This window comes from Macadamia integrifolia, chromosome 11 (assembly GCF_013358625.1).
Source record: "Macadamia integrifolia cultivar HAES 741 chromosome 11, SCU_Mint_v3, whole genome shotgun sequence".
NCBI classification, from domain to species: Eukaryota; Viridiplantae; Streptophyta; class Magnoliopsida; order Proteales; family Proteaceae; genus Macadamia; species Macadamia integrifolia.
In genome coordinates this window covers 27289833-27301505 of record NC_056567.1, presented here as the reverse complement: position 1 = coordinate 27301505, position 11673 = coordinate 27289833, and the positions used below count along the sequence as shown (strand labels likewise).

General features: G+C 40.2%; 1 protein-coding gene across 1 annotated transcript; it reads right to left on the bottom strand.

The window, feature by feature from the left end:
- Positions 1 to 10732: 10732 nt before the first annotated feature.
- On the bottom strand, positions 10733 to 11173 carry LOC122093034. The gene has a single exon (XM_042663301.1). The coding sequence runs from the start codon at positions 11171 to 11173 to the stop codon at positions 10733 to 10735; it is 441 nt and encodes a 146-aa protein (XP_042519235.1).
- Positions 11174 to 11673: the final 500 nt, after the last annotated feature.

Below are 11673 nucleotides of genomic sequence, written 5' to 3'. Positions count from 1 at the left end.
ATTTGGTTGGGTACATAGAGAACAGGGCACTGCGGATTTCCTCAGACTCCGAGGCCTTGGTGAGAAGCTCATTTTCTGAGTGGAGAATATATTGTTCAATGCTCTGAAGAATTGTGACCATGGCAGAGTCGACGATCCCTTTAGATTGGAAAATTGACTAAAAGTAAGTAGAGAACTCTTGATATACTTCCTTCTCTGATTTTACCCAGGTTCCATTACTTTTCTTGACCTTAAGGATTCTGTTCTGTTGACGCCTCTGGAGGGTGCTTGCATGGAAGAAGCTTGTGTTTTGATCCCCACTCTGAAGCCAAGTGAGACGCTTCTGGTGCCAGAGCTCCTCTTCCCTGCTGAGATACTCATTGAGTAGATTGGACATATCCTTTTCCCATGAGAGGGAGGCGAGAGAGCTGGGAAGGGATTGCAATTTGGATAATTCCTCATTAAGTAAACGGACTTGAGATTGAATGTGGCCAAAGGTTTGGGTATTCCATTTTAAGAGGGAATCTCTACAGAGGGTCAATTTTGCTTGGAGCTTCTGCGAGGTAGATCCAATTTGTTGGGCTGACCAACTCGAGGAGATTACGCCTGCACAACCAGGGTGGCGGAGCCACATCCTCTCGAATCTAAAATGGCGTTTTCCATTGCATACCTTGTAATCTGTATCTAGTAAGAGAGGGTTGTGGTCTGAGCCAAGGGCAGGTCGGACAAAGACCGATGCGTCGGGGTAGGCAATTCTCCATTGAGCATTTGAAAGAGCCCTATCAAGCCTAATTCGGATATTGGCAGGCCCAGCTTGCGTATTAATCCATGTGTAGGTGGGGCCGTTAGCTAGAGGTCAGAAAGTTGACATGCATTCAACATGTTTTTGAATTGTTGGATATCTCTAGAGCCCGTCTTGTTACCATCGCTCTTCTCATGCCATGATGGAAAGGAGTTGAAATCTCCCAAGAGAACCCAGTTCTCCACACGGTTGTTGCCCAGAGCTATGATCTGGTCCCAAACAGTTTGTCTCTCGGATCGAATGGGGTGTCCATAAGTGCAGGTAAGGAAGAAAGGGGAAGGGGCATGGGTGGAGCTGATTTTGCAATCGATGATGTGTGTATTGGAGGAGAGAATTTGGCAATGGACATGAGAGTGCCAGAGGAGACAGAGACCCCCAGCAGTGCCGATGTGGGGGGGGGGGACAAAGAAAAGATTAGAGAGGTTTAGTTGTTTTTGGAGATGTTTAAGCTTAGGAAGGGGGCATCGGGTTTCCATAAGGAAGAGAATATCGGGGTGGTCTGATTTGGAGAGCTGGCAGAGGGATCGAACTATCAAGCTGCTCCCGAGACCTTGACAATTCCAACTCAATAGCTTCATGACTGCCCGTGGGGCTGCAACTGTGCAGCGGCCACAGGGTTCTGGGGGTAAAAAATGGTCATTCTCTTCGTAGGGAGATGAGTGTTCTGTTGTGGTGTGGTGGGGATGGTGTTGAAATGGAGTTTCAGGCTCTTTTGGGTGTTGTTTTTGGGTGAGTATTTTCTGTGGTTAAGTGGTGCCGAGTGGTTTTCAGAGATGAAGAAGTTTCCATGGCGGTGGGAGAGGAGGGTGTGGAGGGTGTTGCATTAAGGTTCAGAGGGGGCGAGCCAAATGGAGGTGTGGTGTTGCATGAAGGGTTAAAGGTGGCGGAAGTAGAACCTGCAGTCTGTGGTAGGGTTGCCTTGGGAGGGGTAGGTGGGAGTCTGGATGGTGAAGGTGGGTGTGATTCATTGAGCTTGATTATTGGGGGTCCCAAAAGTAAAGGAGGGTTGTCAGCTGTAATTTCTGGCGTAATGGAGAATTGGTTTAGGTGTGGTATAAGGTTATATATCAGAAGATTAATATCGGTGTGGGCCAGGTTGGGTAGCAGTGATGAGATCTGTAAAATGGCAGAGTCAATTAGGGATGGCCCAGGTAATGATTGGCCAATATTGGGTGTGGAAATTCCTTATGTCGTGATGTGGCCAGAGCTGGAATGAGGGCAAATTTCAGATGCCGTTAGGCCTGCAGCAGACATGTGGGGGTACGGTGAAAGACCCTGGATGGTGGATGGTGGATGGTGGATGGTGGCATGCAATGATGTGTGTACTGGATAGGGTACGGAGGGGTGGTCTGCTGAGGTGTGTGTGGGACGGGTGGGAGGTGGGCTATGGCTTGAGTATTGGAGGTATCTTGGGGAAAAAAATCGTCTGCAATTTCGATCTCATATAATTTCGTGTAATATCACCTTCAGGGGGTGACACGTGTATTGATACCAATACAATAGTCCAGATCTGATTTAAATGTCTTTTCACTGATTTAATGTTTTATTAGTTGTATCAGATCTAAACCATTGTATTGGTATCAATACACATGTCACCCCCTGAAAATGGTATTGCACGGAATTGTACGAGATTGGAATTGCAGACGATTTCAACCTTGGTGGGGAGAGTGGGTGTCTCTTTCTACAGCGGCGATGAGATAATGAGATGTGGTCATCGGAGTGTGGGTGGTTTCAGCTTGAGAAGTGTTGGCTGATGAACGCTTGTAGAAGGAGCATGATTTTAAGTATCTCCGATACCGATACGATACCCTCCGATACGTATCTTAAATTTAGCCGATCGATACGATACACACCGATACAATACATGAAATTTTTAAAATCCTTTCGTATCGATATATATCCTATAATACATACCGATATGCATCAATATACCACCAATACACATCGATATGATACGATATGCCTCGATACGACTATGAAAATTATAAAATTGAGGTAAAATATACGTTTCGGTATGTATTGGTACGTATCGGTGAGTATCGGTATGTGTCGATCGGTACGTATCGGTATGTATCGATCGATATGTATCGGTATATATTGGCACATATCGGTGAGTATTGATATATATCGGTACGTGTCGATGAGTATTGATACGTATCGGTGAGTATCGGTACATGCGCTATGGTCATATAATGGCCAAGATGGGTAATTTTCAGAAAAAACACGATTTTTTGAAGGGTTTTTGTTCCAAAATTGCTGTCAACCATATTTCTCTCTATCTAAAGTGAAAATCAAGGTTGGGAACAAGGATTTTACATTTATGGGACAACTACAAACCTTGAATTCTTAGTACGATACCCTCAATTTAGTGTTTATGCATAAAACATATTATCAATAGCTTTTTTTAACAAATTCTTTATGCAAAAGTGTTTACAAAAATGTTTCCTATCCATTTATGTGTATCTTTAACGTATCTTAGTGTATCTACGATACAATACGATACGTATCTTAATTTTGACCGATCGATATAGCGATCGATACCGATACTTTAATCCTTGAGAAGGAGGAAGTTGGGGCACAATCGACTAACCTTGAGTCTGGTGTTTGAGCACGGAGATCAGGGCCGTATTTCCACGGGTTTGAGGTGGTGCTGTCGTATAGCTGCGAACAGCGGGAAACTTCATAACCGATGAGGCCGCATTGGTAACAAAACATTGGGAAGCGTTCGTAACGAACGATCACTGACGTCCTGGAGCCTGAGCGTCTTTTAATGGAGATAACAGACTTTAGAGCTTGAGTTATATCTATTCTGATCCGGCAGTGGAGGTATTGGACCCTATTGCCCGTCTGAGAGCCTTGTATCAGAAGGGCCATGATAGGGGTGCCTGCCTTCGTCGCTAGCTGGTTGGCCAACTCCAGTTTGAAGAGCTTTGTTGGGACAGCGTGGAACTGGACCCAAAACTCCGTAAAGTGAAACTCCAGTTGTTATCCTCATTCCATCTTTCTAGAAGGAGCAAGTTCCCTGAGACACTCCATGATCCTTCTGCAAGTGTGTTTTGAAGGTCTTAGGGATGGTAAAATCTGAACATATATTTATTTTGGTCTAAGAGGGAGATTTGGATGGGATACTTAGGGTTCTAAGCAGTGGGTGGGCCATCGTACACAGCTTGTCGACGGTGAAGTTTGCCGGGGAGGACGAGTCCCACCAATGTGTTCTCGCTGGTGATCTCCGCTTCTGTTTCAACATCATTGTCAATGAAGAGGGAGTCTTCTTCTTCAGAGATTGGGGGTGGGGGTGGGGGTGGGGGTGGTTCTTCCTGTGGATTCATGGATAGGGAAAGAGATACTCACTGGGGGAAGGTTGAGTGTAGAGGGAAAGTTTAGAGGCGGGATGAAAAGCACTCACAGGGAGGAGGAAGAGCACTCACAGGCAAGAGAAAAGGACCCGGAGGAGAAGAATGAATATGATGTATCGTTATATCTTTATTATAGTTGAATTGGGGAAAAGTATTAATTTTCGCTTTGGTACAATAAAGGATAATAGTTAACGATAAAACTCATCTGACTAAGAGTCTAATTATAGGGTCACATCATAGTAAATGAATCATGCTTATCTAGATCATTCTCGATGCAACATCTAGATCTCGATAGTATTTTAGCCAGCCCATCAATCTTGAAATCTTTTCCGATAACTCTTGCAATAGATCTGAGGCATGATTCATAAAAATTCAAAGGAAGACAAGGGAGAGAGAGATCCACATCATTGCCATAGCAAATTCAGTCTGCCAGATTAAACCAAGGCATTTTCTCAATTTCTCTTTATTATTATTATTATGAAAAATATTTTTCTTTTTATATAATAATTTTTTATTTTCTTTTTAAATTTCATATACTGTATACATTTCTTAAGGCCAAATGCCCCAAATGTTGACCTTTATTTATAAAAGTAAGATCATTATCCAATTCTTCCCTCCCCATTAGCACCCGAAATCATAAATTACCTCAATACCCTTTCTAGAATATAAATTGATAATGCAAGTACAAATCTTGGAAGAGGATTTTCTTTGTTAAGTGACATAGCGGAATGCACTAATAATGTGCAATATATAAAATAGTATCATACATTGGAAGATAGCGAGATTAGTTCATGCAAGGAGGAGAAAGATAGACACAGAGGTTGTTAGCGTGTACCCTGGCCTTGAGACAATCCATCACTTCATTTGTAACCGATCTTTGTGTTTTTTCTTTCTTTTTTTTTTCATTTAGACGAGTGTCCAGGACTTCGGCCGTAACCGGTCTTTGTGTATATGCATGATATGTTCATTTCTTAATCCAACACTAGTTCAGCTTCAATTGCTCTCTTATCTTTAACCCTCCATTATCATTTGAGTCCATCCTGATCCTAGCCAATCTAGTTCCTTTACACTAGCAACAGTGTTTGAAGAATCGGAATCAGAGTGGCTTGAGCCAGATCCTATTCCCAGCCGATCTAGAATGGTAAAGAATCCAATTTTAGGGTGATTTATGGCTGATTTTATAGTTTTTTTAATCACTTTATCCTGATTCTGGTCGATTCGAAACAAAATTGGTTCGAAATCAGTTGCGACCGATTCTGGTCTTGATTCCAAAATTTTAAACCTTGACTCGCAAACACTGTGTAAAAAGACTGAATATAGATTGAATCTTTATATTTTCTGCCTGGATATGGATACGGATGCAAATCAAATTCAAATTTTTGACTATCCATTTACATCTCTGACTTATGTAACCCGAGCCATTCTCCACAGAACGGATACAAATTTATTTTTTCGATAGGTAATTTGTATGTATTAAGAAAAAAGAAAAATATAAAAGTACAGATTAAGACAATCCCTACAACCTTCTTTGGGTAGACCAAAAGAAAGGTTGAGAGGTCCCTAAATCAAACAGTACAAACCCTGTAACATAGTTCATCTAATATAGAAAGAAAAGCTTTAACAATTAGAAAAACATGTTATGAAAGAGTTAAGTAGCACAATCACGGGAGCGAAGAAAGTATGGGGCACTTTTCATGCAACGACTCTTCCGCAGAAAGCTTCTCACTACTAGATGGGTCAGATTTCTAAAGATTTCAGGGTCGTCGTTCCTCATTTAACTCTGATGCTTCCTCTGAAAAATCCAAATGTATATCCTCTATATTATCAACTTAATGGGTCACCTCCTCACTGTGGTTTAACTCAACTTGATCTACCACCTCCTCACTATGATTCAATTTTGTCTCTTCCTCTGAAGAAATAACGTAATCTACAAGATTCTCAGCTCACTTGAAATCGCATCTACTACAGATTTGAGAGTCAAATCTTCAATCAACCTACCATTTTTCTCTCCATCTGCTATGTCAACATTGTCTCTTTTAAGAATATTCTCCACCAGATTTTTTGAGGAAGGTAAAACTGTGGTCAAATGATTAGTATAAGAGATTTTCTTGGCTGAATCGCCCCCCTTTTGCTTAATAAAGTATGTTAACTTTGCCACATCATCATCCAGCTGACCTTCAATGTCAAGAGAATCCTGGATAAGGTTCAAATTGGAGATAATATCTCGTCCCTTGGTGCATTCCACAACCTTAGATTCTTTTTCATTAGAATTTGAATTCTTACTAACTTTGCTCTCCAAATTCAAAACCTGCGCTTCCTCCCCTAATTTTTCTTCATCAAACTCCTTATTTTTCTCCAAAGAGGAAACCAACGTATCTTGATGAGGAAATTCCTCCTCATTTGAAAATCTCCCCATCAATTCTCCATTATTTACACCATTAATGTATGGAATAATTGTCAACTCACCTTCCTCCAAATCCTCCTCCCTATTTGCTAGCGAGATATCCTTGTTGCACACCAAAATATTCTCCTCCTCAATCGCCAACAGATTTGAGTAAACCAAGTTGAAACCTGAATCCACCTCAACAATATACTGACCTTCCAAAATCTCTTCCACATAACTCTCATCCTCCTCATCCTCAACCAAGGACTCTTTTAAAATTGAAATTGGCATCTCTTTGATCAACCCTTCAAGGAGAGAGAAAGCATTAACATGGTAACTGATTCCTCTCTGTTTGGAATCTTTTTACACTGAAATCTGCCATTAATGAATCCTTCCTTATCTACTCCACTTTTTTCAAAATTCAAACTTGAATTTGAACTCTGGATAATTGTAGGGCCGGATTCCTTGCTCTCAATCCATATCTCTATGTTATCTTAGCTCTTTTCCTCATTCTCTAGAATATCCATCTAAACTTCAAGAACCCTCAAAATCATTAATTAGCTTTATATATATATATATATATATATTTATTTATATATAACCATGAAGTGGAAATTCTTTCACTAGACAATTTTATCCTTTCTTCTTCATTGTATTTTTTTTTATTAATTCTATTCATCTGTTTTTATTCCAACGGAAGGAATTATTATTCTCTCTCTCTCACACACACACCATTGACATCTTGAAACATTATGCTTATAGCTTTGTGACATTCTCATTTTCAATGCTTTATTTTGTTCTTTTGTTGCCCCTTTTAATGAATGTGTTTAGTTGCCCCTTTTTGCCACTGAATCTATGGTATTTTTCAAATGCAAGTCTATATAAATATAAATATATATATATATATATATATATATTAGAACATTGGCATTTCTAATAATGAAGTTCAGAAATTTTTAAGAATATTGACTTCTCAAGATAACTTGTGTGTTCATTTTAGTAGTAATAATGTTAAAAATATATGATAAATAGCACTTCCTAATAAATTTTTGTGTTTGGCTTCCTCTAATATCTTATTGTTGGCACTTGAAGTTATACCATCATAATCCCATCCTCTTATTCTAAGAATATACATTTGGGTTGAGAGAGGAAAGCACTTTGGGATGAATTGTTACATAGTTGTAGCGGAAAAAATTAACACAGTGACTACTTGACATCACCCCATTCTTTTTTTATGTAATCAAAGCATTCAAGCCTCATGACCCCCCCCCTTGAATTCTGTCAGGCTATAGCACAACCCATTCTCATTTCATGAAGAGGCATCTACATGACAAGCGAAACACCAAGAAATAGGAAAATCAGTTTTTATGTGCCTATGGTTCATGACAATCGGCATTGGCCTAAAACACAGAAGGGGTACTGAAATTTTTTCTACATGATTAAAAAAGAAAGGGAACATTTTGTGCATGATCGTGCACCAAACTATTGGATGGGTGAACCCGTGTATCATACACAATTGTACCCATTCAATGGTTTGATGTATGATCGTGCACCATGCACAACCATGCGCAGTCTTTTGCTAAAAAAGAAATTTAAAGTGTGATATAAAAGTACACATTTCCTCATCTCTTCACCATCAAAATGAAATATAAAATAGGTTGTTCATATCACCAATAGTTATTCGCAAGAAATTGTAGTTGCCTCATTTTGTTTTCCGACGTAAGCATCATAATAATGAATGGATGTCCTGAAACGATGTGCAATGCCTAAATTTTAGTTTTGGAGGTCTTATTTAGTTCTTGTTGATGTTTTGTCTTTTGGGAAGTTTTAAAAATTGCTAAAAAATGATCAAAATACCTCTAAGAAGGTTAACCATGCCAAAAGCTGGTGAAATTATCTAAAAATCAATCCATACCTCATGATTAGATATAATTCGTCATAAAAAAAATTATATTTTAAAATAATTTGAAAATAATTATATTTTACAAAATATTATATTTTTAGTGTCCTAGGAACCCACTTAAAAATGGATTTTCCAACTTGTTTTTGTCCAAGTTGTTTCCTAATTTATTTCAAAGTACTCGAAAGTACTAGGAAAGAGATTTAAAAAGAAATCTAAATCAATTTTTGGTTCTTTGTTGAATAAAAAATTATTCCAAAAAGCTCTAAGAAATACAAAGGAGCTACCCAACAAGCAACAGGGTAAAAAGAATGAAAAGATAAGGTAACAAGTAAAATAAACCTTTTTTTATATATAAATAAAGAGGGTGCTCCATGATAGTGATCATAGCCCCCAGGCCGAAGCACCCATATGGCAAGCACCGCTTCCATAGGACCAACAATCAATAGTAGGGCATGCGGTGATGGGGATTCCACTAGGCTACCAGCCCCTTCGATAGTAAACTGAACAATACACTACCCACAAATGACAGTTAACCCCCTAAGGAGTGGGAGCCACACAAAAAAATAAATAAATAAATAAACAAACAAAACAAAATGATGAATCAATTGTTTCTACTATCAATAACAACATTAATTTGGATCACTTAATTTTGTTGGATAACCTACAGGGGGTGAATAGGTTATCACTAGTATATATATTCACCTAGAGGCTTTAATAAAAAAATAAGTTTCTTGCACAGTTTCAATTTTAAATGGGAAGGTGAATTTACCTTCTTGAGGGCCAAACATGCCCTTTGAGGGACCAACATAAACCATCTTTTGTATAGTTGGCTATCTTTGTTATACTCGTGCCGTAAAATTTTTATTTTAAATGTATAGATGAGGCACCGGAGGACACCAGTACCATGAGCATTGAATAGCAAGTGTCTTTTGTCGGGAAGGGAAAGACAACCGCACTTGCACCTGCTACTCATGCCTCAATAATTGGAAGGGATTCCAGACACATAAGAGATGGTCAGTCCAAGGCCTCACAACTTAAGGATCCATTTCCATATAAAGGAACAAATTCAGCCTTCACCAGTGAGCATCCCTCAATGAGAGTGATGTAGAACGGAAGACGAAGTGGACTCGATATCGTTCAAGTCGGACGTAAGCTGAATAATGAAGAAGAACGTCTGCAATCTTTATTCCATCTTTTGCTCCTGGTACATTCTCATACAGCTTATTTAAAATACTCTTGAGGCTGAATAGGAAACATCTAATAAGGACAGAATATAAAAATAAGACTCTTAAAGAAACTAATAGAATATTAAAATGGTAACACAGTCATATGTTATCTCTAATCCCTTATTCTTCCAAATAAAAGGTCAATGCTGAAATAGTAACCCAACCATACATATCCCCACATGATTGATTAAGAGATTAGTGATCCCATGCGCTGCACCTCTATTGACTGCTCCACATCGTTCCCTCTCACTTGAAGAAAGACTCGTCCTCGAGTTGACATCAGGGTAGAGTAGGTCACCAGGAGAGTGATAATCATGCAAGTCTGCGAAATTGAAGGTACGGGACATCGTCCAATCCATCAGCAGATCTACAACATATGCATTATCGTTGATTTTCCGAAGGATTTGAAATGGACCATACTTCTTCGGTTTCAGCTTATTGTATGTACCAGCTGGAACCCTTTCCTTGCGTAGGAACACCATCACCATGTCCCCAACCTCGAACACCTTGTGTCGATGATGCTTGTCGGCCATGGCCTTGTACTTGGCATTAGACGCTTCCAGTCTACGTTTGACATCGGCCTGAATGGTTTGTATGTTCTTAGCCATATTCTTAGCTGCCATACTTGTGCGTGGCACTCGATGGAATGGCAGCAGGTCGAGTGAGTGTTGGGGTACCTTTTGATACACAATTGAGAATGGAGAGCGCCCAATGGAGCGGTGTTCTGCACTATTGTAGGCAAACTCTACCTGCGCAAGTGCATGGTCCCATTGCTTGGGTCGATCTCCACAAACACTTCAAATTAAATTCCCCAAGGTGCGATTCACAACCTCCGTTTGTCCATCCGTTTGTGGATGTGCAGTGCTACTATAGTTGAGGCTAGTGTCAAACTGCTTCCATAAGGTAACCCAAAAATGGGCAAGAAACTTCGAGTTGCGATCAGAAGTGATTGATTTCGGCATGCCATGTAGGCGTACGATCTCTTGAAAGAACAGTTTAGCCACGTTTGATGCATCCGATGTCTTACGACATGGTAGGAAATGAGCCATTTTTGAGTACCTGTCGACAACGACTAGAATAGAATCAAGTCCTCGCTGAGTTCGAGGAAGTCCGAGCACAAAGTCCATGGACAAGTCCTCCCAAATTGCATCTGGAATAGGGAGGGGCAAGTATAAACCAGTATTCTGTGTCTGTCCCTTTGCTACTTGACACATCACATTTTTGAACTAGGTTTCCCACATCCCGCTTCAATCGTGGCCAGTAATAGCGCTCTTCCATGCTAGCAATGGTCTTATCGCGCCCCATGTGACCACTAAGGCCACCTCTGTGCAAGTCTTGAATTAGCTTTTCGTGCAACGAACTCACAGGGATGCACAATCGGTTCCCTTTGAACAGGAAACCATCATGAAAATGATATTCGGTTATGGGTTGCCTTGAGGTGCACTTCTCCCATATGTCATTGAAGTCATCATCCTCTTCAAACAATTCCTTGAAGGAATCAAAACCTACCACTTCGGTCCGCATCGTAACTAACAATTTTGCTCGGTGACTCAGGGCATCGGCCACTCAATTGGAGGCACCAGATTTGTGTTTAATAGTGTAGGTAAACTTCGCTAGGTAGGAGGCCCATTGGGCATGCATCCTATGTAGGTGCTTTTGAGTTTGAAAGTATTTCAAACTCTCATGATCTGTGTAGACTAGGAATTCTTTGGGCAACAAATAATGCACCCAATGTCTTGAGGGACTGAATCACAACATATAATTCCTGCTCATAGGTGCTCCATTTTTGTCTTGTATCATTGAGCTTCTCACTATAGTATGCCACTGGTCGCCTTTCTTGGGAGAGGACACCACCGAAGCCTACGCCACATGCGTCACATTCAATCTCGAACACCTTCCCAAAGTTTGGTAGTGCAAGCACTGGGAAGGTTGTCGACTTCACTTTAATATCGACAAAACTCCATTCGCATTCGTCGTTCCATTGAAACTTTTCTTTTTTTAGACATCCACTGATGGGGGCAACG